At 75.0% G+C, this 27,716-nt stretch overlaps 1 protein-coding gene across 5 annotated transcripts; it reads left to right on the plus strand.

The window, feature by feature from the left end:
• Positions 1-969: 969 nt before the first annotated feature.
• BAIAP2 (BAR/IMD domain containing adaptor protein 2) lies at positions 970-27,713 on the plus strand. 5 transcript variants are annotated; one of them, XM_037491905.2, is made up of 14 exons: positions 970-1,060; positions 8,782-8,857; positions 9,700-9,786; positions 14,288-14,349; positions 14,619-14,690; positions 14,872-15,009; positions 19,303-19,455; positions 20,929-21,153; positions 21,275-21,476; positions 21,778-21,979; positions 22,062-22,130; positions 22,214-22,376; positions 22,876-22,910; positions 27,594-27,713. In XM_037491905.2, exons 1-14 carry the CDS (start codon positions 1,007-1,009, stop codon positions 27,661-27,663), a joined length of 1,608 nt encoding a protein of 535 aa, XP_037347802.1. In that variant the 5' UTR covers positions 970-1,006; the 3' UTR covers positions 27,664-27,713. The 5 variants fall into 5 exon arrangements, with proteins under 5 accessions (XP_037347802.1, XP_037347803.1, XP_037347806.1 ...); XM_037491906.2 differs by having other exon boundaries at positions 21,781-21,979; XM_037491909.2 differs by having other exon boundaries at positions 21,395-21,476.
• Positions 27,714-27,716: the final 3 nt, after the last annotated feature.

The following is a 27,716-nucleotide window of genomic DNA, read 5'->3' on the forward strand; positions in this document are numbered from 1 at the left end:
GTCAGGAGTGTCCACTGCTCGGGCCCGGTCCTGCCCCCGTCCTTGGCCGCTGCTGCCCCTGGAGGCTCGGGCGGGCGCCGGGTGCCCCTCCCGCTCTGAGCGCCCCGCCCGGCCCGGGCCCCAGCGGGGAGAACAGGGGCGTCCTCTGGCCCCGGCCCGCCGGCGGCTCCTGGCCCGCTGGGGGCGCGGCCCAGGCCGGGACGGCTCCCCGCGCCACGTGCGCTCGCCCCGCCGGGCAGGGCCAGGCGGCCCCAGCCAGGCCCGGGGTCCCGGCTGGCCCCGGAGGCGTCTCTGCGCCCCGCCGCGTCCGCCGCCAGGAGCGACCCCGCCGGGCTGCGGGCCGGTTCGCGGCCCCGACCGCGGCCGTCCTCGGCCGGCGCGGGCAGCCGGGCCCGGGGCGTCGCCGGGCGGGGCCGGGGCAGGACGGGGGCCGGCGGGGGCCCGCGGGGAGCCGGCTCAGGCCGCGAGGCCAGGGGCGCCCGCCCGGCCGCCCCGCCGCCCCCGGGGTCCGCCCGCGGGGCCGTCGGGGTCGACCCCCGCCCCCACTGGCCCCCCGGGCCCCGCCGGCGCGCCCCGCCCCGCCGCCCCCCCGCGCCGCCCGCCCCCGCCCCCGCCCCGCCCCCAGCCCGGCTGCCGCCCGCGCCCCTCAGGCTGTTCCCGGGCCCGGCCCGCGCCGCGCCTCCGCCTCCTCCCCCGAGAGCGACCGCGCGGCCGGCCAATCGCCGCCCGCCGCTGCCCGCAGGCCCCGCCCCGCCCCGCCCCCGCCCCGCGCCGGAACCCGCCAATGGGAAGGCGGCGCGGGGGCGGGGCCTGCCGGTTGCCTAGCAGCGGCGGGCCGGCGGGGGCGGGCGGCCGGGGGCGGCGGCCGGGGCCCGGCGGGGGCGGGCGCAGGGGCGGGGCCGGCGGGCGGGGCCGGCGCGGCTATAAAGGCGGCGGCCGGCGGGCCCCGCGCTCCCGGCCCGACCCGCGCCGCCGCCCCCCGGCCGAGCCGCCGCGGACCGGCACCATGTCGCTGTCGCGCTCGGAGGAGATGCACCGGCTCACGGAGGGCGTCTACAAGGTGGGCCGGGCGGGCCGGGCGGGCCGGGGCGTCGGGGCGTCGGGCTCCGCGGGTCTCGGGGCTGCCCGGGCCGCTCACAGGTGCCCCCCGGGGCGCAGCGGCCGGGCGGGCGCGGGGCGGGGCGGGGCGGGCGGAGGCCGCGCTGCCCGTCGGCGCCCGGGGCCGCCCGCTCCCCGCCCCGGCCCCGGCCCGGCCCGGCCCGGCCCGGCCCGGCCCGGCCCGGCCGCGCTTATGTAAGCCGAGGCCGCGCGTCCCGGGCCGCTCCGGGGGACGGGCCGCCGCCCCCCTCCCGGCCGGGGCTCCCGGCGGCGCCGAGCTGGGCCCGCGAGCGCCCGTCCCGCCGGCGCCCGGAGCCGTCGCGGCCGGGCGGGGGCCGCGGGCCCGGGGCGGCGGCGGGTCCAGCCCGACCTGAGCTCGCGGGCGCGGCGGCGGCGGGGCTGCGGGGCCGCGCGGGGCTGGGGCGGCGGCCGCGGAGCGGGACCGGCCTCGGCGTGTCGGCGCCGCCCGCAGCCCGCGGCCCGTGTCCGCCGCGCCCGCCGCCGCCTGGAGGCCGAGGGGCCGGGGGGGGGGCCGGGGGGGGGGCCGGGGGCCGGGGGGCCGGGGGCCGGGGGGCCGGGGGGGCCGGGGGCCGAGGGGCCGCGCCGCCGGCCACAGCTCCGCGCACCGGCCCGCCCGCCCGCCCGCCCCGCGCGAGCCGCGCCGCGAACTTTGCTGACGGGACTCGGGGCGCCTGGCGCGGAGCCCCGAGCCGGGCAGCACGGCCGAGCCGCAGCCCCGCGCGAGGAGGCGGCGGCTCTTCCCGTGGACGCGGGCGGGTCCCCGGGCTCCGGCTCCCTGGGCCGGGCGGGCGCGCCTGCCGGTGCCGCCTTGGGCCGGGGCGGGCGGGCAGCACCGCCCCCGCCCTCCCCGCTCCCGTCGTGGAGCCGAGGTTCCGCCCGGCCCAGGTGGCAGCCTTGGGCCGGCCGGGCAGAAACCCGCCGCGCCACGCGGGCCGGACCCGGCCGTGCGCTCGGGCCGGCGCGGCGGGCACAGGGGCAGCCCGGCCCGGCGTGACCTGCTCCGCGCGCCCGCCCTGGCGGCGACTCGGGCTGCGGTTCCGGCGGTGCTGGCGCGGGGCCGCGGGCGCTTGGCCTTGGCCTTGGCCCTGGCGATTGCGCTGCGCGGCTTGGACGCTCCTCCCCCGCCCGGAGAGCCCCCGCGGACCCCCAGCCCCTCCCGCCGCCCTGGCCCTGGCCCGGCCGTGTCCGGGAGCCCACAGAGCTGGGGGGGAGGAGGCGGCTCTCCTCACGACTGAGCAGGGGGACGGGGACTGAACCCCCCAGGGGCCTCCTGGGCGGGCGCGGGCTGGGGCGCAGGCAGCGGAGCCTGGAGCGCTGGCCAGTGCCCGGGACCAGGGAGGAGAGCAGGTGGGCCGGTGCTGCTCACAGCAAAGCGCAGCTGCCCGGCCGCTCCCGGGGCTGCCTCAGCTGCAGCCTCGCCCCAGGCGGCGACGGGGGACGGCGGTGACCCTTTGTGTTCCTGTACCTTGAGAGAAGGCCCGGCCCTGGGTGACCCGGTGACCCATCGGGAGCCCGGAGGAGCCCGTAGTTCTCAAAGCCCGGGCTTGGCCGTGGGGGCCTGCGGGCTGGGTCGTGCTGGCCCGAGGCCGCTAGTCGTCTCCACCCGGCGTGCTCGGGGCTGGCTGCCAGCGGGGCGGGAGCCAAGCAGGGTTGCCCCGCCTGGTTGGGGCGGTTGGTAGGGCTGGTACAAGCTTGTGGGCGCCAGCACAGCAGGAGGGAGCCTGGGCACCGGTGCCTCCGCCGGCTCTCCCGGTTGAGAGCGGCCACCCCCTGCCCTTGCCGCGTCTCGTCCGTCCCCCCTCACGCCTCAGCAGGGGTCTTGGGAGAGGTGCAGGGTGCGGCCCCAGCCCTCGGCCACTGACCGCAGGCATCGTGCCCTCACCCGCGGTGGGTCACGCCAGGCCGCCGGCTGCGGTCAGAGTCTGGCCTCCCCAGCGGACAGAGCTCGGGGCGCCCGTGGGCAGGACGAGAGTGGAAATGCCTGCTGGGGAAGCAGACGAGGCGGCTGTTCTGCCAAGGAGGTGCCGGCCCCGCCTGAGCACATGTGTGGGTGTGTGCGCGTGTGTACGTGTGTGCACCTGGTGCGTGCTTGTGCATGTGTGGGCTTTGCTCTGGAGGTGCTTTCGCGTGCCCAGCAGGGTCACCTCTTCTGCTGAGACCAGGGGACCCGCTGTCCCAACGGGCCCTCGGGGTCTCCCATCCCGGAGCCCGCTGTGCGCGCCTGCGCCAGGCAGCCTTTCCTGGAGGGACCTCCCGCCCCCTCCCGGGCAGCCCCAGGCAGCGCCTCCCCGGCAGCCATGGGCTCCACAGCCCGGGAATCTTGCTCTTGAGGCGCCCCGAGCCGAGGGTGTGCTGGCCCGCGGCCTCCACGCTGGGCGGGGCATCTGCCTGTGCCGCCTCCCTGGGCCTCGACTCCAGCACACACCCTGCGGGGGTGACTCAGCTCTAGACACCATCCGCGGGCACCCGGGTGCCCCTGCGCTGGGCAGAGGAGCGGCAGCGCCCTGGGGCCCCGGGCCTGGTGGCTTTGGGCCGAAGTGTCCCAAGGCAGCCCCAGCCGCAGCCAACGCTGGGCAGAGCCCATCCCCTCCTGCTGAGCTGAGCCCCAAGGGCTGGCTCCGCCATGCCCCCCACTTTCACAGATCTGGGTCCTGAGCAGGGACTGTGGTGTCTGATCCTCTGGGCAGGGCGTGGGCAGGGCTGCCCCGCTGCCGCCCCCACCAGCCGCATGTGACTGCCCTCGGTCGTCTGGGTTGTCATCCGCTGGGGGGTCTTCCGCCAGGGCCCCCCCGGACTCCCGCTGCTCCCAGCGGTTCTCCTGAGGTCTCTAGCTGGGGGGCGTCCTCGTTGTAGCTCTGCTCTGTACCCTGGAGCCCAGGGGGCAGCCCCAGTTGCTGCCTCCGAGGGAGTAATTACAGGGGCAAGGGAGCCCTGCGCTGCGCGGCCCAACTCCTCTGGCCCCGAGGAGCTCAAGGGCGCCCACCCGGAGGGGCGGGACCGGGCCCCTCACGCGACGCTCTTGGGGGAGCGAGGCTGGGGACGGTGTGGCTCCCCGGCCCGACGCCTGCCTGGCTGCGCTCTGGGTTGTGTTTCCCTGTCATGTCTCCGGGGTTTTCCTCGAAGCGCCTGGGCCCTGCTCTGCAGGTCCGTGCCAGCGCGTGTGTTTCTCAGCCGCGGGAAGGCAGGTGGGCCCGGGGCCGCGCTGGCCCTGCCTGGCCATGCTGGGACGGTCACGGTGGGCTCAGCGGGTGGAGACGCCGGGGAGGGCTGCCGTCGGGCCCGGGGACGCGTCGGGGTTCCGTGGACAACTCGCAGGACGCGCGTGGGGAGGCTGTGCCCCCCCGGGAGCTGGGCCGGGCCGCAGGGCGCTGGCGCCGGGAGGAGCCGGTGTGGTGAGGGCCTCGCTGCTCCGGCTCGCTCGGAAAGGAAATGGGCTCGGGAGGCCGACGCGGGCCCGCCCACCGCCCCGTCCCCCTGCGCCGCCGCGAGCTGGCCTCTGCTCTCCGCCGCCGATGCCCGTGTCCCTGTGCCCGCCTGTGGGCCTCCCGCTCCCGCCCGCGGCCTGTCCCGCCTCGCGGGGCCCAGCGGGGCTGACCTGTGTGGACGACCCACGCGGTGTCCTCACCCTGGCTTCCCTGGGGCGGCCCAGGCCGGGCCCGCTCGCACTGCCCGAGGGTCGGGCGGCCAAGCAGCCTTCCGGGGCACAGGGCCCGCCCGTCCGCGCCCTCCCGTCCCGGGCCCCCGCGCAGGTGCCGGCGTGTCCTCGCGCTGGCGTGCGGGTCCCCCCAGCCAGGCCTCCAGGCCGCTGCCTGTCTCCCTGCCCCGGGGCCCGGTGTCCCGAGGGTTTCAGGCAGGGATTCCAGCTCCTGCTCCGGGACGTCCTCGTTAGCGGTTCGGTGAAGCAGCGGAAAACTCCCGGCCGCCGCAGCCGGGGGCCGCCGCGTGTGTGGGGTGCAGGCCGCGGGGCGGCGGCCAGGCTAGGCCGCTTTGTCTCCTCTGGGGGCTGAGCTGGAGAGGGGCCGGGCGTGGGCCCTCTGGCCCCCGCGGCCTCACTTTACCGCCGGCTTCCGGTCACCGCCCTTCCACGGTGCTGGGGTGGGGGCTTCAGCCTGCGAATCATTGGGGACACTCCGGCAGCTCTCGGGGTTCCCCCAAGTTCCAGCGGGCCGGCGTGCTGGGGGTGGGGCGTCCTGGCCTCGGTCTGAGGCCAGTGGGAACTCGGGCGGGCGAAACCTCCCTCCCTCGTCCTGACGACTCCACCGGGCAGGCCGCGCCCCAGAGCGCCACGCACGGCCCGGCTTCGTGGGGACACAGCCATGGGACCCGCGGCCGGCCGGGGTGGCGGCGAGGGCGGGGCGGCAGGACGCGCCTCTGCCATGGGAAGGAAGGGTCGGGCTGTGTGTCTGGGCCGGGCCGCGGGGCTCCTGGATCATCCGGTTCTGCTGCGGGCGGGCAGCCCCACCCGGCCTTTCTGGGCGGGCTCCCCAGCACGAGCGCAGCTGCTTCCTGTAGGCCAGGGGCCTGGGCGGGGTCTGCGCCTGGTTCAGGAGGTCAGGCTGGGGAGCAGACCCCGAGAGAACACGCGGGCGGGGGGCAGGTGTGCCGGACCCCGCGAAGGGCGACTCCCACCAGCCCTGGGAGACACAGGCCTCAGGAGCTCTGGCTGCCCCTCCCCCCGGGGCCCGTGCCACGGCCTTGGGCCAAGCCCAGGACAGTCCTGCAGACTCTGTCTCTGGTGGGTGCTCCAAGGCCCGCGCTCAGGCTGGGCCGAGAACTGCCGTGGGCCCTGGGGTGCCTTCCCGGCCCCTCGCACCCGGTGAGCTTGGGCAGCTGGGGCCCCTCAGTCCTCGGGCTCTCCCCCTGCACCCCCTCCACCCCAAGGCAGAGACCAGCATCTCCTGCTCTGGGCCAGCAACGCTTGGCCAGTCCTGGCACCCGGGGAGGGGGTGGTGGCTGTGGCGGGCAGCCCCTGGTGCCTGGCAGATCCGTGCAGCTTGGCTGGGCAGCGTGGGGCAGAGCGGCCGGTCCCAGCACGGAGGCCGTGTTGCCCTGGTCTCTCTGTAGGACGGTGCTCCTCCCCGGACGGTCACCCCTGGTGGACTGGGCAACAGCCCCGGTGCTGGCCCTGCTCACCCTGCCCGGTGTGGCGGAGGAGGGAGGGGCGTGTGGCCAGGCAGTTAGGCGAGATCCCTCGAGGCCGCAGGCCACGTGCACCGGCAGGCCAGGGGCACCTCCAGGCCTGCCCTGGATGGACAGTGCCTGGCCCGGCCCTGTGGAGGAGCACGGAGCTGGGCGGCCGGGCTCCTGCTTCTGTCCTGCGTGCTGGCGACCGTGGGGACGCCTGGGCCCAGGTGGAGAGAGCCACGGGCTGCTGGGCCCTGGAAGCGGGGGTGCAGATCTCCAGGAAGGGGTGTGGAGGAGGCAAGGCAGTGGGTAGGGGCCTCCCCGCCCCGCGTCCAGCAGACCCTGGGTGTCGGGCACGTGTGGACCGAGCAAGCCTCCTGCCGGCCACGCCGGGCCCCGGCCCTGCGGCCGCCCTCCCTGCACAGGGCGGGGGTGGCTCGGGGGACGTCACTTCCCTCCGGCAGAGGGCAACTGCGCGGCCGCCTGCCGGGAGGGCCTGAGCAGGGCCGCCCAGGCCTGTCCGCGCTGGGCAGAGGCAGGAGCCGGCCGGACAAAGTCCCTTGGCCACGCGCCTCTAGAAGCGAGCTGGCCGCTCTCCGGCCCCCGGGCGGGAGCGGGGGTGTCCGCCGCCCTTTGTCCCGGCGGCCGGGCCGACCCAGGACCCAAGTGGATCAAAACGCTGTCACCGTCAGGCCGGCCTCTCCTGCCCAGGACGCCCCTGGCTCCTGGCCTTGGGGTCCTGCCAGCAGCTGCCCGAGTCGCTGGGCTCCGGCCCCGCCCTGCCCGGGGGTCCGCGGCTGTGGGCGAGCAGGGTCTGGGCAGGGGCCACGTCTCCGGCTGGGCCGGGGTGCGCGTGTTCTGGGGAGCCGCAGCGCCGGCTCCTGGAGGTGTGTGTTGCCAGCACCGACTGCGTAGGCGCGGGCTCAGCCTGGTCCGGGCCCAGACAGCCCCGGGCGGGCGGGGCGGGGAGTCCCGGGGCGGGCAGGGCCGGGAGGACCTGAGGAGGCTGGCGGGGCTTGCGTGGGGGCCTCTCCCTGGCAGGGAATGGGGTCCTGGGGCTCCTCTGCTCCCGGCGTCCCTGGGGCCAGCGTGAGGATGGCACGGGGAAGCCCAGGGCACCCGCTGAGAGTCGCGCGGGGTCCGGGGCTCAGCAGCTCATTGGGGCCGGGCCGCCCGCCTTCCCTTGTTTGCGGACCTTCCCTGCCGCACGCCGAGGAGGACACTGGGGGGGTTGGGCTCCAGAACCCCCCTTAGTTGCCGTCTGTCCGTCCGTTTGCTCAAACGAGCCACGTAGCTGCCGGCAGGGCTGGTCCCGGGCCCCGCAGCAGGGGTTGCTGTGAGCATGTGCGTGGGGGGCCCGGGGGCCTCTGCGGGAGCGTGGGCCTGCCCGGAGCCGGGGCGGTGGGGGGACCTGGAGCCTCCGTGGCAGCAGCGCCCTCCCAGCACCTGCACGGCCACGCGGGGCCTGTTCCCCGCTCCCCAGGAGGCCCGTCCTTGGGCCCGCGGTGCTCACACCCTCGCCCCCGCCCTGGCCTCAGCCCCCCACGGCCACGCAGAAGCCGGGCCTACCGGGCGGCTGGAGCCCCCTCGCCGGCATTCCTCGTGCGTGAGCTCAGCTGCCGCGGCGTGGAAACAAAACTGGGTCCATCCCGCGTCACCCGGGGAGCGGCAGGCGCTGTGGGGCCCTGGGTGCCGGCAGCTCCCGGCCTGTCTCTGCGCTCAGCGTACGTGGTCGGGGCTCAGAGCGGTGAAGCCTCCTTGGAGGGGAGGCCGGAGCTGCTGGGTCCCGCCGCCGCCAGCTCCGGGTCTGCTCGCCACCCCTTGGGGCCCTGCCGCAGCCGTGTTCGTCACCGAGAGCAAGACGCGTCCCCGCTGGCCCCCAACACACGCACCCGCACCCCAAACCCCGGAAGCAGGGCCACAGCTGCCCTCGGGCCAGAGCTGCTCCCATCCGTCCCCCCAGCGCCCGCCGGGCCGCGCTTCCCCCCGCCCTGTGTGGAGCCGGTGGCGGCGAGCACTCAGCCCAGGCCCTGCTGCCCGGGGGGCCTGGCCTTGCCCCCAGATGCGGCCTCCGTGCGCCCCTGCCCTGCACCCACCACACCCCGCCCCCCTCCCCGCCCGCACACCCGGCCCCCCTGGACCCCACCCCAGCCCGCCCCGCACAGAGCCAGGGGGCGCCGCTGGCGTCCTCAGCCAGGCCTCTGGGCACGTGCCGGGCGGCGTGGAATTGGCCGTTGCCCGCGCACGTCTGTTCCCGGCCTTGTGAGCCAAACGTTCACTTGGCCTCCGCGGTGAAAGTCTAATCTCTGTCTGAGAGCGGCCGAGACCGGCAGCGCCGCCCCCTCCGCCGGGCACGGATCAGGGCGCCCGCGGCGTGGCTCACGGCGGTGTGGAGCCCGGCCGGAGAGCCCCCGGGCCCGCCGGTGCCCATCCTGGGCGGCCCCCACCCCCGGGGACAGGGGCGTCTCAGGGCCGGCGGGCCGGGTGGCGGGAGCCTGAGGGGCTGGCGCTGACCGAGCCCCCGCTGCTTCCCCACAGGCCGTCATGGAGCAGTTCAACCCCAGCCTGCGCAACTTCATCGCCATGGGCAAGAACTACGAGAAGGCGCTGGCAGGTGAGCGCCGGCAGCCCAGGGGCACCCAGTGGGGCGCATGTCCCCCAGGCCCTCGGAGCTGCAGGCGGGGCTCGGTCTCCCGAGACCCCCACCCGGCGCCCCAGGGCTGCTGCGGCTGCTCCCTGCTGGGGGGTTCGGGGCCCAGACTGGGGCGCCCCCTTGGCCATCTCTCCGGCGCGTGCGTCACCGCCTCTGAGCCCAGCCCGCCGCCGGCAGGGAGCAGTCTCGGCCCCATGGGGGCCCCACCACCGCCCGGCCGGCCTGGGGGCAGGGAGGGGGAGCCGTGCTGCCTGCCGGCCTGTCACCTGGGACAGACCCCGAAGCTGCCGTCCAGGTCACGGCCTCCTGGCTGGTCTCCTGGGGGCGCTGACCCCAGGCCTTGGGCACGAGTGTCTGTTCCTCAGGGCCGTGTCCCGAGCAAGGCCTGAGGTGGTGGCCGCACAGGCCCCACCCCGACTCGGCCCGGCAGGCCGAGGGCAGCAGTGTGGGGCCTCTGGGGCTGCCGCCGAACTGCCGGCCCGACCCGGCCTGCTCCCCGCGCGTCGGGAAAGCCGGCGATACCGGCCACGTCCAGTGCTCCCGGCGCCCTGGGCCGGGCCCGGCTCCGAGTTCTCCACGTGAATCTCATGTCCCCCCTTAACGCGGCCCGGCGGCCGGTCGTGTCTCCTGGCCAGCCGACCCCTTGGGCAGTGAGGGTGGGGGTGGGTCCCGTGGCCGCCCCACACCCAGGGTGGGGTGCCCAGGGCGAGGCCGCACGCCCTCAGGACTGGTCGAGGCTGCCGGGTGATCGGGCTGGCGCTCTGCTCAGCCGCGCGCCAAGGAGTCACCCCTCTCTCCCCCAGGTGTGACCTATGCGGCCAAAGGCTACTTCGATGCTCTCGTGAAGATGGGCGAGCTGGCCAGCGAGAGCCAGGGCTCCAAAGAACTGGGTAAGCTTCTGGGTGGGGCACCGGCAGGCGGGGTTGCAGTCCTGACAGCTGCACCCTCGTCAGGCTGGGGTGACGATGTGGAGTCCCTGGGAAGTGAGTCAGATGGTGGCGCCCCCACCCCAGCCCTTTAGGCCCAGGGACTAGGGAGGGGGCGCAGGCCCGGGTGGCCGTCCACCGGGCATGGCGGGGGGCGGTGGTCACTGCAGTGGGGCCGCGGCCAGGCCCCCACGCTGCAGCCCGGGCAGCGCTCGGTTCTCTCCGCGTCCAGCTGCCCAGCCCCAGGAGCGGCCGTTCGGTGGCCTCTGTCTCTCTCGTCTGGGCACATGGCTCCTGGGCCGTGCGGGGCCCCTGCTACCAGGGCGTGCTGCCCGCTGACCACAACCCCCGGTGGGGCTGCGGCAGCATCGGGCTTTCTCTGGGGCTGGAGTGGAGATGCGGCTGCGAGTTGAGAGGTGCGCGGGGCCCCCCGGTGGCAGGCCGGTCAGGCCTGCTTGCGACACTGAGGGTGGAGGCTGGGGCCCCGCGGTGAGGGCCAGGTCGTGCAGCAGCCGGTCTGGGACCCTGGGGGTCCCGCTCCATGCTCTTGGGCTCCAGTGGCAGCTGGGGGGCCTGGACCCCAGAGAGCAGCTGGGTGTCGAGCGTCTCACGCACAGCTCCCGTCCGTCCGTCGGCCGGAAGGGCCACGCCTCGCGCGGCTGTGCATGTGGGGGCCGTGCAGGGGCAGGCCACCCTCCCTGCTGCTCTGCTGTCCCTGGGGCTGCCCGGCCCCTCCTGGCTGGGGCCCTTGGCGCCCGCCTCCCCCCAACTGGCGTGGGCTGCGCGTTCGCTCCAGACACAAGTGCGGCCGAGCAACCCCCACCCAGGGCGTCTGCGTCTCTGATGGCCAGCGGTGTCCCCGGGTGAGCCGGGAGGCTGGGGCCGGGCCCGTGGAGCTAAAGGTGCCTCCCCCACCCCGCGGGGCTCCAGCAGCCGGTCTCCTGCCACGGGTCTAGGCCTCGCGTGGAGGCCGGAAGGCCCCATGTGGGTGCGCGCTGCATGACCAGCCGCCGATGCTTCCCCCACCCGCAGGCCACAGTGGCCCTTCGCCGCCGGCTCACTTCCTCTGTCGGGGTCTTCAGTGGCCCCGGGGGTCCTGGGGCCCCGTCCTTGGCATGACGCCCATCTTTTTTTTTTTTTAAAGATTTATTTTTGCACACAAGAGCTGGGGTGCAGGCCAGAGATGCGGGGGGTGAGAGGATTCGCCAGAGCCAGAGCGGGGAGCAGAACAGGCAGGCTGAGGAAGTACCCTGCTGAGGGGAGCCGCGGGGAGCCAGGAGAGGTCTGCGCGCCCTGTGGGATTCTCGCTGGCGGCCGGGATCGAACTGGTGCTGCAGAGGCTGCGGGCACTGGGGCAGCTTCAGTGCGGCTCAACCGCCTGCGCCCCCAGGGAGGCCCCCGGGCTCTTTCTCTCCAGATAGGGCGGCAGCTGTGCCCTGAACCCCACCCCCTGCTGCCGGCCCCGCCCTGTTCCCCCCAGAGCCTGGCCCTGTCCTTCCTGCGGGGCCCCCTCCTCCTGGAGCCAGCTGCAGGCCTCTGGCAGCCGAGCTTTGAAGGCCCCAGCGCCGTCCCTCCCCCCCACGGAACAGCCGCGACCTCCGGGGCACCTTTGCGGGACTTCCCTGCAGAGCAGCAGCTCGGCCTGGGCTGCCCAGGGCTGCCCGCTCGCTTTGATGCCCCGCCTGGCAGGGGAGGGGGGACGCTGCCCCGCCCTGGCCTGCTCTGGCCGCCGCCGCCGGCTCTGCCTCCCCGGGCCCTCGCTGTGCTCCGCGGGCCGGGCTTCCGCTGGGGCGGCCGCCCCTGCACAGGACACACACGGCTGGGGCTGCCGCTGCAGAGGGCTCAGGGGCTTGGCAGGGAGCGGAGGACACACGTCCAGCTCAGTGGCCGCTCCGGCCTCCTGTGCTCCCTCAGGAAGGGCGGCGGGCCCCAGCCCGTGTTGTCGCGCTCGCCGCCTCCTCCCAGCCCCCCAAGGTGTCCTGTCCCCGGGTGTCCTTCGGGCGCCCTGGCTCCAGTCTCTGCAGGGAGGGCCTTCCTGGGCCACGGCGGCCTCTGTGCCTTCGGGCATCGCCCCGCTCTCACTGGCGTGGTGGGCAGGGCTGGGCAGGCGGGGGCGGCCACGCCTGTGCCCCTGGCTCCTGGCACCGTGTGACCCTGGGCAGGTGACTCAGGCTCTGTGCACACACTCCGTGCCTGCCCGTCCCCTGCTGCTCCGGGAGGCGAAATCAAATAGTCCTCTGGAATGTTCTGGATCCGGGGGTGGCGGCACCACCTGAGGTGAAGCTGCCAGCAAACATGGCCCCTTGCGTGCTCCTGGTACCCGTCGGCCCTTGCTGTCCCTGAGGCCCCTGCCCTCCGGGAGCCGCTGTTTGTGGTCCGGGCGTGTACACGCCTGCCCGCCCCACCCGCAGTGCCAGGAGGGGTGCCGGGCTCCCCAGCTCTGCCAGGAGGTGGCTCCACACCTGAGCCCGGCGGCTCGGCCTGAGTCACGCTCCTGGTGTGCCTGCGCCCTGGCACTGGGCAGCCCCCTGCCCACCCTCGGCCTCCTTCCTGAAGGGCACCGCCTGGCTGTCCGCCGTGCCCGTGCAGGGCTAACCCTTGGCTGCTGGACCCCGGCCTGCGAGGCAGTTTCCAGGTACTCCCGCTCCCCAGCAGGGCTCTGAGGGCCTTTGGTGGGGCCATTGGGCTTCTGTGCGCTCAGGGAGGCTGCCGTGCACACCTGGCCCGTGTGTCCAGCCCCGGTGCGAGGGCAGCTGGACAACAGGGCGCTCAGGGTCTCCTGCCTTCCCTGGCTGCTGGCCTGACGGGCGCCCCCTGAGAGCATCTGCTCCTCAGCTGGTGGCACCGCCCAGCACAGGCGTCGGCCGGCCACGGCCTCTGTCTGGGGCTGCTGCTGGCCCAGCTTGGGGGCCGGGGGAGCTGTACCCAGGCCCCAAATGCAGGTGACAGGCGCCTGCAGCCTGCCTGCCCTGTTGAGGGGCGAGTGGCGGACCCCGTGTGCCCACCGTTCTGGGCACCCACACAGGTGCTGTCACGTCCCCTGTGCACCTGAGGGCCCGAGGGCACACCCCTCCCGGCTCGGGGGTTGGGGGTCTTGCGCTCAGGCCCCGCCCAGACCTGACTGGCACCGGGGGCGGAGGGATGCCAGGTGTCCCCGCGTCCTCCTGCTTGAGAAGAGTCGGGGGGCGCGGTACCGATGTCAGGCGTGCCCCACCTGTGGCGAGGCTGTGGCCGCTGGGGGCCTGGGTGAGGGCCCAGGGGCTCCACAGTGTCCCGCCAGGCCGGGCAAGCCGCGGGGAAGGCGGCTGTTCTGCCTCCGCGCCCTGGAGGACTCGCTGCAGCCGCGACACCCCTCGGGTCTGGGACTCCCACTGGTCGCCTGAGGTGACGGATGGGGGCCTCCGGGTGTTGGCCTCAGCCCACCGCCATGCCCTCCTCGGCCCGCACTCACCCCTGCGAGCTGTGCCGCCTGCTGCCCGCTGCCCCCACCCGGGCTCCCCCCCAAGCTCTGATGCCCCAAGGGCAGAGGCGGTGGGGGAACCCCAGTTTACTCTGGCCCCACCGGGGCCTGCTGCACGTCACGAGGACGGGGGTTAAGCGGCCCCCGGCGAGCTGGCACCCGAAGGGAAGGGCCATGCCCGGCACAGGTGGCCGCGCAGAGGCAGCCAACAGGGGCGCGCGGCTGTGGCGGGCGCGTGAGACCAGGTTCTTTCTGGGGGGACACACGGAGCGGGGGGCTTGCTGAGCGCGTGCCGAGTGACAGAAGCGGCCCACGTCCACGAAGGGAGCTTTCTCGGTTCCTCGGAAGAGCGCCGGCCGCCGGGACGGGCTGCGGGGCGGGCGCGAGAAGCCGGCTCTGCGGACGGGGGCGGGCCGCGGCGGGGCCGATGGCAGCCGAGCGCCCCCGGGCAGTCGCCATACGTGGCCCGGCCGAGGGGGCATGGAGGGCCTGGCGCCGCTCTGGCGCCCGGAAAGCAACAGCCCTCGAGGGCGACGTGGTGCGTGGTCAGCTGGGGACCGGCCCTCCCCAGAGGAGGAGGGGGGGGGCCTGGGGTGACTCCGGCTGAGCCCCGTCCCCCGCTGCTCGGCCTCCTCTGGGGAGCGGCCCGCGGGCAGGCCGGGAGCAGGTGTGGGCCGGGCCTCCTGGGCTGAGGCGGCCCCCATGGGCGTCCCGGGGCGTGCTCCGGGGCCTGCTCGCTCTGCTGCCGCCAGGGCCTGGGGGCAGGGAGGGCGCTCCTGTCCTTGCCGTGGCCCTCGGCTCTGGTGGGGCCCTGAGCACCCCCACACACACGTCTGAGGCCTGCTGTCTTGTGTGGGGTGTCACCAGCCGGCGCCGTGCCCGCCGCCTCACCTGTCTGGCCTGGCGCCCCCGGGCACCGCCTGGGACCCTGGCCCTGCCCGCAGGCCCTGGTGGGGGCCCGGCGACTCAGGCGCTGACCGCCCCCCCTTTTGCTTGCACGTGCAGGCGACGTCCTCTTCCAGATGGCCGAGGTGCACAGGCAGATCCAAAACCAGCTGGAAGAAATGGTGAGTCCGGCCGCGGCCGAGGCAGCCGCTCGAGGAGGGCGGGGTCAGCTGCGGGGGCTCCTCGCCCGCCCCCTGGGCGTACCGCTGCCCTCCGGGCCGGGCCTGTGTGGGCCGCGCACCCCGGAGCAGCCGGCGGGGCCTGGGACGCGTCTGGGCGCCAGGGACGCTGGCCGAGGCCGGAGCCGCCCCCGGTTGGGAATGGGGGGCGCGGCGGGCCCGGGGTGCTGTGCGGCCCAGCCGGCCCTGGGCTGACCCCGCCTCCCCCGCAGCTGAAGTCGTTTCACAACGAGCTGCTCATGCAGCTGGAGCAGAAGGTGGAGCTGGACTCCAGGTACCTGAGCGTAAGTAGCGCCGCACCTGCGCCTGGGCGGCCCCTCCCCGGCCGCCCGAGCCCGGCCTGTCCACGGGAGAGCCGGTCCCGGGACGCCCCCGGGGCTGTGGCCGCCGCCACCCCCAGCGAGGGCCGGGGCCGCGGGGCGCCCAGGGAGGGCTCAGGGGTCTCGGCCACGTGCCCCCCCACAGGCCGCGCTGAAGAAGTACCAGACGGAGCAGCGGGGCAGGGGCGATGCGCTGGACAAGTGCCAGGCGGAGCTGAAGAAGCTGCGCAAGAAGAGCCAGGGCAGCAAGAACCCCCAGAAGTACTCGGACAAGGAGCTGCAGGTGGGCCGGGGGGCCGGGCGCGGGGGCGGCCGCAGCGGGAGGGGGGAGCTGCTCCTCAGCCGGCCCCTGGTCCTCCGTGCAGCCGCTTGGCTCCCGGGCCCCGGGCCCACTGGGACAGCAGACTCGAGTCCCGGGAGTCGGGGTGAAGAAGCTCCTTGGGGGCTGGGCAGGGTGAGCCATGGGGGTGTGCAAGCCCCACGCGGCGTGTCCTGGCGTCAGCCCGAAACCGGGGCAGCAGGACGCGGTCACCCCTCTGTAGGCCGTGGGTGCTGCCGAACCCCAGCGCCCCGGGCAGCGTGTGGGAGCGCGGTGGGCTGCTCCTCGTCCGGGGGCCACACGCTGGAGACACCCCACCGCCCAGGGGTGGTGATGCCGGGAACATCTCCAGGGGCCCTGGCCTGCAGAGGCTGCTGCGCCTGGGTGTGGGCGGGTGTTCTGGCGGCTGAGGGCCTTGGGCACCTGGAGCTGCGCCTCTCCTGACCCTTGACCTTCACACACACTTCAGCAGCTGAACCCCGCTTGGCGGGGGGGGCAGCAGCAGCACTCGGAGCCTTCCCCCCGCACTGTGTGCGGCGAGGGGGGGCCGCACCCCCCTGGCTGGACCAAGTGGGTGTGCTGGGGTGTGGTGCCCGCTGCGCCCAGCAGGGAAAGTGCCCCTTGGGGCTGCTCCCCACCCACGAGCTCAGCCGCAGCCAGGGCCGGAGCGTCCAGCCGTCAGGGGTCCTGGGAGCAGGACCGGGTCAGAGCCCGCCGTTCCCGGCTGTGCCGGGACTCCCACGGGCTCGTTCTCGTTGTAGGTCAGGGAACGGGTGCTCGCGCGCATTTGGGGCACAGACTGGAGCGGGTTCCATCTGGAAGGGGAGGCGCGCCAAGCACAGCCTGCATGGCTGGAGGCCGGGCCGTGGGCACTCGGCAGGGGGCAGGTGGGGCGGCCCTGGGCCCTGTCCTCATCCTGAGGAGCCGAGCTGCTCCCCGCAGCCCACACCCTCCGCTTCTCGCCCCTCATCAGGGCTCCGGGGGTGGCCAGCTCTGGGCACATGCGCCCTGAGGTCCCGTGGGAGCGGATGGGGACTGCTCCTGGCTTCCTGTGTGCCCCCCGGGGCAGACCGAGTAGGCCCGGTCCCCTCCCGCCTGCCCTGTGATTTCTCTCCCTGGTCTCTCCCTCCTGGGGTTTAGGGCTGTTGGACTCGGCCTGGGGCTTCTTGGAGGTGGGTCACGGGGAAGCCCTGCCTGCTGCCCCGCAAGCAGGCTGACTGCTGGGGGAGGGGGGGCGCCCAGCGCCACAGGCGGGCCAGGAGGGCATGGCCTGGGCCTGGCCCAGAGGCGGCAGGGCCGAGAGCCGCGTGGCGCCCTCCCCGCCGGCACACTGGGCTCGCAGGAGCCCCTGGGGGTTGGGGCCCCCTCCATGCCCGCGCGGAGAAGCGTGGGGGGGGGCCACGGCCAAGGGCGAGGAGCTGCGGGTGGGGCTCGGGCGCCCCCCCTCTGAGTCACCACTGAGCGGCCTCGCGTCGCCGGATCACTTTTGTCTTCTGGGATTACAGGCTGCTCAGCCCGGTGACTAAGTGGGAGCCAGTGTGGTCCTAACCGCTTCCAGCTGGGTGTTTCCAGGCGCGTCGCCATGGCACCGGTGGCACAGCCGAGGCGGGTGGGACCCAGCACAGGCGCGGCCTCTCCACCCGCTGCTCTTTCCCAGGGAGCGGGCCACTCCTCCGGCGCGGGGTGTCCCTGCCCCAGGCAGCCTGGAGAGGGGGGCAGCCAGCTCTCACCCGGCCTAGATTCCCGGATCCGCCCGAGGAGCGGCGGCCTCCCCCGGGAGCGGGCGACCTAGAAAGGGGGTCAGCAGAGCAGCCGCGCCCCTTGGCCAAGGGCAACGCGTGTCCCAGCGCTTGAGGACAGGCCTTGGCCCAGGGTGAGGGCAGGGCCGGGGCGCACAACCCTGGTCCCACCCGGCTGGTCCCTCCTGCCTGCTCCCAGAGACCCGGGGGCACTGCCCACCCCGGCCCGGCCCCCTGCCGTGCCTTGTGTCCCCAGCGTGGGGAGCTTGGCGAGCCCCTCCTGCCCGGCGCGGCAGCGGCAGCCCCGCTAAGGAGGCCAGGAGCTGTGCGCGCACGCCCCACTGGCTCTGCCCCCCCACCCCGGGGAGCGAGGGGCGGTGGGGAGCGCTGCTGCAGCCTAAAAACCCAGAAACCGTGCACGGCACGGAGGGCAGTGGCTGGAGGGCCCGGGGAGGGCTGCTCTCCAGCAGGCAGGCCCAGGGGGCCCTCGGCCCGGTTTAAGCCGCCGCCCCGGGCCACTGCGGACGGGCCCTGGCGTTTCTTTCGGCAGGCGCCTGCGCGGGCGGCCGTGGGGCCTGCCCTCCTGCCCTCCTGGCCTCCGCTGGCCTCCCTGCCCGAGGCTGCCTGCGGCTCGGGGCCCACGCCCCCCTTCCCCGCCCCCAGGCATGGGGCTCCTTGTGCCGGGCTCCCCGGGAGCCCCCACCCCGGGCCGGCTGTGCTGGGGTTGGTGGGACTCTGGAGGGCTGAGGTGCTGGCCCAGGGGAGGGCGCACGGGCTAAACCCCCACCCACGCTCTGCCTCTGCCTCTGGAACGGCGTGGGGAGGCTCCTGGGCCACAAGTCACCCCTGCTGCGGCCATGGGGCTTCCAGGTGCCGGTGCCAGCCCTGCAGGAGGTGGGGCGCCTCTGCCTGCTGCGCCGGGCCTGGCCCTCCAGACCCTCTGTCCTCCGGAGGTGCCTAGTCCCCAGGCCTTTGTTCTCACAGCCCCTCCTCGCCACCTCCCCCGCCCCCCACACCACTGTGCCTTTGGGCACCCGAGCCGGGCAGGCTGAGCCGCCCACCTGGCGGGGGTGGCAGCGCGGCGTCCTGAGGCTGTGGGTTTTGTAACCAGAGGAAAAGTACTGGGAGCGCTGGGAGGGGGAGGGGCGGCGGGAGGAGCAGCCACGGGGCTCTCACCTGGGCGCGGGCGCCGCCCCCGCAGCCCGGCCTGCTCCCCCGCGCCCAGGGTGCTGCGCAGCCGCCCCCGGCTCGGCTCTGGAGCCTGGGCCTTGCCCTTGAGGCTGCAGACCTGGTGTGGATCGGGGTAACCTTTCAGCTCCCCGGGGGGGTGAGTGGGGGGTGTGGGAGCAGGTGCCAGGTGCCCCCTGGGGACGGGCCACGGACAGGTGCTGGCGCGGGGTGCAGCGGGCGAGCCCGGAGCACCGCGCGGGGGAGGCGGCAGGAACAGCCTGCTCCACTCCCTCCAGCCGCCCACCCACGCTGAGTCAGAGCCTGCGAGGAGGCTGTGAGTCAGGGGGAGGCCCCTGCTCGTCCCGGCTGCAGGCCGGGGAGCCCGCCGGGCGTGCGGTGGGCTTCGGGGGCTGGTGGGAGGGGAGGCAGGGCGAGCAGGGCAGAGGCTGGCACGGGGGCTCCCATGGCAGGCGGCCTCTGGCGGGGGCTGCTGGGGCCCTGCAGACCTGGGGCGTCGGGCGCTCCCGCGACAGCTGCCCACGCCTCACGGGGGCCTCGCAAAGCTCCAGCCCGCAAAGTCGGAGCGTGTCGGGTGCGAGGCAGCGGCTTCCGGGGCTGGGCTGCCGTCGGGGCTCATGGGAGGTGTCCCCCGACTCTGGCCCGCCCGGCCCGGAGCCCACGTGTGCAGCCACAGGGCCCCGGGGTGGGACGCGCGCCCCGCGTAGAAAGCCCCGCCGCGGGCCTGGTCTGCTCGCGCCCTTCCCCTGCTCTGCGAGTTGACAGCCGCGCCCCCCAGTCGGTCGCTGCCCTCCCCAGAGGGCCCCGCGTCCCTGGCTGCCCCCGGGCCGGCCTGCCCTGACAGTGGGGTGCGGGGGCCTGGAGCGGCTGGGCTTCCATTTTTGTGGGGGACTCGCCTTCAAATCCCACGACGCCGATTCTCCGCCTGCGACGGCGCCCCAGGCTGACGCGCCCACGCCGGTGCCCCAGGGACAGCGGCAGGGCCGCTCTCCCCCACAGGCCCGGCTCCCCACCCACCGTGGCCCTGGCACGTTCTAACCACTCACCCCCTGGAGAGGGGGCGCGTGGTTTTCCCCTCAAGGATCCCTGCCGCCCCCATCTCGCCCTCTCCTGAGCCTCCTCTGGGCCGGGGCCTTCAGCGCCCCCATCACAGGAAGAGCCCCAGGGAGACAAGCCGGGCCTCTCTGCTCACAGTCCTTCGGCTGGGCCGGGGTGCAGCCCCCCCGGTCAGCACGGGTTGCTGGGAGCTGCTCCAGGCTGAGCCTCCAGCTCCACCGTGGGGGGTGGCAGCCCCATGCCTGCACCAGCTGACCCCCCCCGCCCCCTGCAGTTCATCGACGCCATCAGCAACAAGCAGGGCGAGCTGGAGAGCTACGTGTCGGACGGCTACAAGACGGCCCTGACGGAGGAGCGCCGGCGGTTCTGCTTCCTGGTGGAGAAGCAGTGCGCCGTGGCCAAGAACGCCGCCGCCTACCACTGCAAGGTGAGCGCCCAGGACGGGCCGTGGACGCTGGTCAGTTCCCTGTGGGAGCTGCTGACTGCAGGGCCTCCTGCCTGACGGGTCCACGTGCCTGGAGGCACCACCGGCCCTCGTGCCCTGCGCCCTGGCCTGCCCCTCACGGGGGCCTCCGGGCCCACAGCTCTGCTCTCCCTGTGGAGCAGTGTCGCCCGGATCCTGAGGCCAGTGTCTCCCTGGGCCTCCCTGGCCCGTGTCCACAGCTGCCACGGCTTGGCTGGCCCTCACCCGCCCCCACCCCCTCCGCACATCTCCATCAGCTCTGGCCAGCCTCTCCCTGCGCCTGGGGTACAGCAGACACTGGGCACTGCCCTGGAGGCCCACGGGGCCAGGTGACGCCCCCTTTGCCAGCCCCGCTCAGCCTGGCCCTTGGGCCCTGCTCAGCACCAGCTGCCCGGCCTGCAGGCCGTTCCCTCCCCGCTGCTCCAGAGGGGCCTCCTGGGATGCAGGCCTGGTCACTCTCCCAGGGCCGCACCCACTCCGTGCCCAAGTCCCAACCCCGCCTTGAGGCCACACTCTGACGTGCTCCCCCCAACCCCCGTCACAGCTCCTGGGGGTTCTGCCCCGGAAGGCTCCATCATGTCCCAGGACTTGGCCAGGCCTTGAGCGGTTCAGACGCCCCTGGGCCAGAGACCCCCATGACGGGAGCTGGGGTGGGAGCTCTTGGGGCGTTGGAACATTCTGGAACACTCCAAGAGCTTGAAAGCGTGGCTAGACAGCTCGGCCAACCAGGGTGGCCCTAGCTCCTGCTCTGTTCTCACCAAGGGGCTCTGCAGGTCAGCAAGGCACACGGCCTGGGCCTGGCCTCCAAGGAGACCGCTCCCTCAGTCCACGGACAGCGGTGCCCCTGGGGAGGCTGGGGGCAGGGCTGCCTTTGTCCCTCCTGCCCTGTGCCGGGGCTCACTGGCAGCCAGGGGTGGGGGGGATGCAGCAGGGGAGGCCGGGCGGCTGCAGCCTCCAGGCTCAGCGGCAGCAGGCGGCAGCGCCCTCTGGCGGCAGCGCAGCCCTCAGGCTGGCCTGGCAGGGCTGGGGGGCGGGGCCCGTGCCCGTGGACCACCCCAGCCAGGGGTGCAGGCGCCCTCCAGGCCTTGCCTGGGGCTGGAGCGGCGCCACTGCCCTTGGGGCACTGGGGGTCCCGGTCCCCTCGGACACAGAGCCCCTCCAGAGGCGACGCCCCACTCCCCCGTGCGCCCCGGAGAGGTTGCCAGCCTGTGGCCTCTGCTTCCTCCGGCCCTGGTGGCCACTGCCCTGCACGGCCCCGGGGTACACCAGCCCCTCCCGGCCAGGGGCCAGGGACACACCGGCGCCCGCCACCTCGTGTGGCCCTCTCCCCCCGACGGGGCCGTGCTCTGCCTGGCGGGCGGCAGGGGCCATGTCCTGCAGGGCGCCCGCGCCCCACGTGCCCACCTTGACTCCCGCCCTGTGCGGCTCCCTCCTCAGGGCAAGGAGCTGCTGGCGCAGAAGCTGCCGCTGTGGCAACAGGCCTGCGCCGACCCCAACAAGATCCCGGACCGCGCGGTGCAGCTGCTGCAGCAGGTGGTGGGCAGCAACGGCGCCATGCTCCCCAGCGCCCTGTCTGCCTCCAAGTCCGACCTGGTCATTTCGGACCCCATCCCGGGGGCCAAGCCCCTGCCGGTGCCCCCCGAGCTGGCCCCGTTCGTGGGGGTGAGTCCGCGGCCGCCGGCAAGCTCGCCCGGGGTGGGGGGCCCGCCCCGGGGGGGAGGGTGCTCCCGCCGGCCGCGCCCGGGCCGCCTGCAACGCGCGCCCTTGCCGCCTCTCCCGACAGCGGCTGTCAGCCCAGGAGAACGTGCCCATCCTGAACGGCATCTCGGGCCCGGACAGCGAGGACTACAACCCCTGGGCTGACCGCAAGGCCGCCCAGCCCAAGTCCTCGTCTCCCCCACAGTCCCAGGGCAAGATGAGCGACTCCTACTCCAACACGCTCCCCGTGCGCAAGAGCGTCACCCCGAAAAACAGCTACGCCACCAGTAAGGGCCCGGCGTGCGCCTCCCCCCGCAGTGGCGGCACCCCGAGGGAGGCCTGGAAGCCCAGTGCTCGTGGCGCCGGCCCGCACCCCGGGACCCGTGGGCGCCCCCTTCCTGGACCGGAGGGCTGCACACATGGGGCCCGTCAGCCCTGGCGATGGGCGCCAAGGGGGGAGGGGAGGCAGGGGGGGGGCCCGGACGCCCGCCGACCTGGGCCATGGGGTTTGCCGACGAGCAGGTGGGAAGGCGGCGCCCCCTCAGGCTGCGGGGGACCAGCGCCCCTCACTGCTGCCCTGTCCCGCAGCAGAGAACAAGACCCTGCCCCGCTCCAGCTCCATGGCGGCCGGCCTGGAGCGCAACGGCCGCACGCGGGTGAAGGCCATCTTCTCGCACGCGGCGGGGGACAACAGCACGCTGCTGAGCTTCAAGGAGGGCGACCTCATCACGCTGCTGGTGCCCGAGGCCCGCGACGGCTGGCATTACGGCGAGAGCGAGAAGACCAAGATGTGAGTGGCGGGCGGGGGGGCGGAGGCGGCCGGGCGGGGCCGGGCGGGGCCAGGCGGGGCCTCTCACGGGCCTCCTCCCCAGGCGGGGCTGGTTCCCCTTCTCCTACACCCGCGTCCTGGACGGCGACGGCAGCGACAGGTTGCACATGAGGTGAGCGGGCGGGAGGGGCTCTGGGAGCCGCGGGGGGACTTGCTGCCGGAGCCGAGGGGCCCGAGCTGAGCCGCGGCCTGCAGCCTGCAGCAGGGCAAGAGCAGCAGCACAGGCAACCTCCTGGACAAGGACGACCTGGCCCTCCCGCCGCCCGACTACGGCACCTCCTCGCGCGCCTTCCCCGCCCCGACGGCCGGCGCCTTCAAGCAGAGGCCCTACAGCGTGGCCGTGCCCGCCTTCTCCCAGGTGAGCCGTGACCGCGGGGCCAAGAGGGGGCGCAGCGGCCCGGGCGCTGACGGGGGCCTGCCGGAGCCCCCGCGGGACCAGGCGAGTGTGCGCGGCGCTCCTGGGTGTCCCGCGGCCAGCCGGCGGCCCCCGGGCAGGGGGAGGGTGGCCGGGGCGGAGGCCAGCTGAGGGCGCCGCCGGCGGCGAGGCCCTGGTTGGGTGTCGGCGCAGCCCAGGGCAGCTCCCCGGGCCCCTCCGTGGCCGTCGCAGACCCCCGATGCCACAGCGCCCCGCCGGGGCTCCGACAGCCGCCCGCGCTCCTTGGGGGCCTTCCCCGGCCCGGGGGCTACCCGTGGCCAGCAGGCGCCCTCCCGCCAGGGAACGGGGGAAGGTCCTCGCCGGCCCGGGCGGGCGGTGTGCGAGGGCGCCGGTCCCGTCTGGCCGGACAGGCAAGGTCAGCTCGGCGCAGGGGCCGGGCCCGCCGCCCGCACACCCTGACCGGCCGCCGTCTCCTTCCCAGGGTCTGGACGACTACGGGGCGCGGGCTGTGAGCAGGTAAGGGCCTTGCGTGCGTGCGGCCTGGGCCGTGGGGGGCGGGCGCCGCCCTGCAGAGGGGCGGGAGGGGCGGCAGGGGCGGCGCGGCCGCCGGCCAGGCGAGCGCGGTCGCCGAGAGCCCGGCTCGGGTCTCTGAGGGGGCGGCCCCTCCGGGCTGCCTTCCTCGTCGCACCCGCCGGCAGGAGCAGCCTGGCCCCGCACCCCCAGGCTGGGGACCCACCCGTCACTCTGCTTCTCTGGGCCGCCCCTGGGCTGCCTGTGGTCAGCAGGGACCCGGCCCAGCCCTTCCCCGCCGCCTCCACGCACAGACCCCAGACCCATGGGGCGGGCGCCGCACCCCCCGGCCGGCCGGCTCCCTGCCAGGCCCGTCGCCTGCCCCCCGCCGGCGGTCCGCAGCGGCCTGTCTCTCTCCGCAGCGGCGGCGGCACGCTGGTGTCCACGGTGTGAGGAGCTGCTGGGGTGGCTGCTGCTCGAAGCCCCCCGGCGTGTCTGGTCTCCAGCGTTCCCGCCTCCGCTCTCATCGGTTTGTCTTGGGTTTCTCCTCGTCCACCTGCCCCTCCCCTCGGTTGGTGCCCCCAGACTCTGACCCCAGGGTCCATGGTGCTGCCCCTCTGCTCCCCGCGCGCGGCCGGGCGGCCTCGGCTCCTCCCGTCCGCGTGCTCGCGGCACGCTGTCCCTGCCGGCCCGCCCGGCGCGAGCCGGGTCTCAGGTTGGAAGAAAAAGGCAACGATCTGACAAAAACAGCCGCTCTGGGAGGCGGTAGAAGGACTTTCCCTCCCGGCCACCAGAAACACCTGCATGGACTCGCGCGCCCGCCGGCCCGCGGGCCTCCCGAGGAAGCTGGCGCTCCTGTGAGGGAGGCGCGGCGGGGGCCGGGGCAGGCGCCGACCTCCCAAAGACCGCGGGGCGCCCGCCCTGGAGCCCGCAGCTCTGCGCGGCCCGGCCGGGGGCGCCCCAGGGTGCGGCGCGGGGCGCGCAGCCCGTCCGCCCTGAACGCTCCCGCCTCCGCGTCTCGGTGACTGGAGAGACGCGCCGGCTCCGCGGCTCCCGGCTCCGCCCGCGCGTGTCCTGACCGGGCAGCGGGCGGCCTGCGCAGCTGCGGACGCTCCTTTCTCTGGCGGGGTTTGGCGGGGCCCTCCCGCGCGGGGCCGGGGCCGGCCGGCGGCAGCGCAAGCAGCGGGGGAGGGCCCGGCTCGCCCGGGCCACGGGGGCCGGGGGCGGCTCGCGGAGGCCGAGCGCTGGAGACGCGTCTCCTTTTTTTCTTTTTTTTAACCTCGGTCGTGCCCTGTACTGCAGTCGTTTGAATAAAAGTTTTATTTATTGCACTGAGCTGGGTGTGGCGCCTCCTTGCAGCCCCGTGGGCGCCCCCGCGGCCCAGGCTGGAGGCCCGGCGGGGCCCGGTGGCCGCGCCGCGGGGACGGTGCTGTGGGCCGCCGGCCTCTCCACCAGGCGCCGGGGCGGGGCCGCGAGGCCCCTCCCGGGGCGCCCCCGCAGAGACCCCCTCCCGCCCCCGCGCCCCCACCAACCCCCTCGTGTTTCCTTGCAGCGCCGAGGTGGAAGTGGCCCGGTTTTGAGCCGCCCCGGCAGCGTAGTAAGTGCCCTGGCTTTCGCGCTGCCTCCGCGCTCGGCGCACCCTCGGCCTGCCGGCGGGCGGGCGCAGCAGCAGGCCCGGGGTCTGCCGAGGCAGCCTCTGCTCTGGGCTCTGGGCTCTGGGCTCTGCTTCCCTTCCACCCTCCCTGGCTGCGTCCTGCCTCCTCGCGACACCGGCGGGTCTGACGGGCCGCTCGCTGCGCCCGCCCTGTCTGGGTGCCGCCCGCCTCTGCTGGGCGCTTGGCCGCTATCGGGGTGCATCTGGTGACGGGCCGGCCGTGGCCCCCTGGGCTGAGGGTCCCTGCACGCTGGCCTGAGGCCGGGGCTCGGGGTTTGGGAAAACACCGCCCGGAACGAGGCGCTCGGAAGGCCCCGCGCTCGTGCCACAGGCAGAGGCCCCCACCCGTGGGGACAGGCGCCCCCCCCCCACGAGGCCTCCCCGCCCAGGCGCTCAGCCGCACACGTGGCGTCCACACGCCCGGCCCCGCTCCGGTTCTCGGAGGACTGCCCTGCAGAGGCAGCAGGGGACGTGCGAGGACGGCGCTCGCTCTGCCCACCGGCCGGCACACGCCGCCCGCTCACCCCCACCGCCGAGCCGCCGCATGTGCTCCGGGAGGCGCGGGAGACACCGGCCGCCTCCTCAATGCCCGTCTCCTGCCCGGGCCGTGCAGACCCCACTGGGCTGCCGATGGAGCCCTCCCGCGGGGGAGCCCGCCGCCAGGAGGCCACGTGGCTCCCAGACGCGCCCCGGGTGTGGGGCGGAGACCAGGCTCCCGGAGGCATCAGCAGACGCGGCCTGCCCGGAGCAGCGGTCAGGAGCCCCCGAGAGACCGGCACGGCTGCGTCCTCAGCCCCCGGGGAGGCAGCTGGGAAGGAGAAGACTCGGCCCCACAGGGGCCGCCGTCCTGAAGACGGAAACCGCTGCCGCGGCAGGAGAAAGATCCGCAGGAAGCAGGAACCCGCCCTCGCTCCAGCTGCTTCGGAGCCGCTCGGACAGCGCCTTTGTGGCCACTCGGCTCCTCTCAGAACCGCCCTGTCCGCTCCAAGCACAGGCTCCGAGACCACCGGCCGGGGACCCGTGACCCCACCACGCAGAGCCCTGGGGCCGAGAACCACCGACTGCGGGGCTGGACCCACCTGGGCAGTGGGACTGGGGCCCTGATGCAGGTGTCCCAGGGGCTGCCCCGGCGCCCACCTCCTGTACCGTGCAGTCTGCAGGGACTGCCGGCCCCTGCACCCCTGCTCAGGAGGCCCTGGGGAGAGCCCCATGGTCCCGGCTGGCGGCAGCCCCCACCCCGGCATCACCTCGGGCTCCTGAGCGATGCCCCTCTGCCAGGGCAGGACCTGCGTGTCTTCCGTCTGGGGGCCTGTGGCCAGTGTCTGTCCCAACCCCGGGGGGCCTGGAGCCTGGGCGTCTGCCCCAGCAGTGACCAACGCCCACGTACCCCCCAGAGACCCCAGCCACAAGGGACAGCGCTGCTACAGTGGACTGGCTGGAATCTTGTCCCAGACGCCACCTCAGGGTCAGGGCCCCGGGCGCCCCCTGGCCCAAGCAGGCGTCTTATGGCACCAAGAGGCTGAGCGGCCACCGGGGGTCTCTAGCCGGGCCCCTGAGGGGCTGCAGAGGTCCTGGAGAGTTGTGCCCCAGGCTGAGGTCTCAGGACCCGCCGTGTGGACAGTGAGGCAGCTGTGGCTTTGGGGGGAAATGAAGAAGGCAGGGTCAGAGATCAGAGACCCTTGGGGGTGGGGAGGACAGCCCTGCAGTAGCCCCTCGGGCCCAGCCCGCGACGAGGGTCTCTGAAGCGCCAGACCACGAGGGCCGGGGTGTGCCCCCACCTGGCCAGTGCACAGCTCGCCCCCCTCTGCGAAGCCCGGCCGATGGACAGCCCAGCGTCCCGGGGCCTCCGCCGTGTGCCTTGGGTGGGGACCGCTGAGGGCACAGCGCCCTCCTGCAGAACCAGCCCCGCCTCGGGCCAGACATGGCCGAAGCGCGCCTGCGTGGCCAGAACTCAGGGGGCCCAGAAGGAGGTGTGCGTGGCCCACAGGATGGCGGTGGCTTTCCGGGGCGCTGGCGTCCACCCGGAAGACACTCTGAGCGTGTGGCGCGCGGCTCTTGGGCCTCGAGACAAGGCGTGCGCGCTTGCCACCCTGCTCGTTGCTGTCCTCAGCGCCCGCCGCCTGCTCTGGCCCCGTCCTGGGGGCACAGGCACACAAAGCCGTCGCCCACCCTAGTTGCCAGTCAGCACCGTCCTGGGGAGCTGGGTGGGCCCGCGCCTCTTCTGGCGCTGGACGGAGCACCCGCACGGCGCCCGAGGATGCCAGCCCAGCCGGCGGAGGCAACGCTACCCAGGTAACGCCCGGGCGCCAAGCGCTGCCCGGAGTGTCCTGTCCACGCGAGCCTTTCGTGTCCACGCGCCATCCGTGCTGTCCCTGGAGCGTCCTGTCCGTGCAAACCCCGTGTGTCCGCACGCCATCTGTGCTGTCCCTGGGCAGCCCGTCGTCCCGGCCTGAGGCCCGCGGCCGCGCCTGCGCAGGTCCTCCCCGGGAAACTCGAGGGGGGGCTTGGCGAGGACCAGGCCGGCGCTGCCCCGTGCTCACCTCGTCCATCTCGGTCTCTCGTCTGGCGAGTCTGTCTGTCCACTGTGGCCCTGGCAGCGGGGAGGGCCTGGCTCATGGATGGCGGACACGAGCCCTCGTCCCCGTCAGTGTGTCCGCGGTGTCGGTGTGGGGGGGGCTGTGCCCCCGTGCCCGCCCTGCCACCGCGAGCCGAGTCCACCGGACACGCCTTTCCAGGCAGGCGGCAGGCGACGGGCATGGGGGGCGACCCCTCGCACAGCCGCAGGCGTGCACGGGCCTCCCCACACCCGCCCTGGGGGCCGGCGGTGCTGGTGAGGGGCACGTAGGGGCAGCTGGCACCCGGGACAGCGGCCCTGCCTGGCTCTCCCCGGCAGCCTCCACTGCCCACCGCCCTGGTCCCTAGGCCCGGCTGTTGGGGCGGTGCCTGCGCCTGAGCGCGCGGGCAGCACGGGGATGCAGCAAGCCCCGGGCCCGCCCACCGAAGCCCCTCTCCTCCCCCTCCCCCCCTCTCCGCAGGAACCCCTTCGCCGACGTCCAGCTGAAGCCGACGGTGACCGACGACAGGTCCGCCCCTCTCCTCAGCTGAAGGTCGCGCGTCCCCCCGCTGCTGTTCGCGCACACGGTCTGCATCTGCGGACA

The sequence above is a fragment of the Talpa occidentalis genome, unplaced genomic scaffold, assembly GCF_014898055.3.
Source record: "Talpa occidentalis isolate TD23 unplaced genomic scaffold, MPIMG_talOcc4v2.1 talOcc4.7, whole genome shotgun sequence".
Classification (NCBI taxonomy): domain Eukaryota; kingdom Metazoa; phylum Chordata; class Mammalia; order Eulipotyphla; family Talpidae; genus Talpa; species Talpa occidentalis.

Coding starts and splice junctions, on each gene's coding strand:
- BAIAP2 (XM_037491905.2), top strand. CDS start 1,007: ATGTCGCTGTCGCGCTCGGAGGAGATGCACCGGCTCACGGAGGGCGTC. Junction 9,787..14,287: donor CCAGGGCTCCAAAGAACTGG/GTAAGCTTCTGG, acceptor TTGCACGTGCAG/GCGACGTCCTCTTCCAGATG. Junction 14,350..14,618: donor AAAACCAGCTGGAAGAAATG/GTGAGTCCGGCC, acceptor CCTCCCCCGCAG/CTGAAGTCGTTTCACAACGA.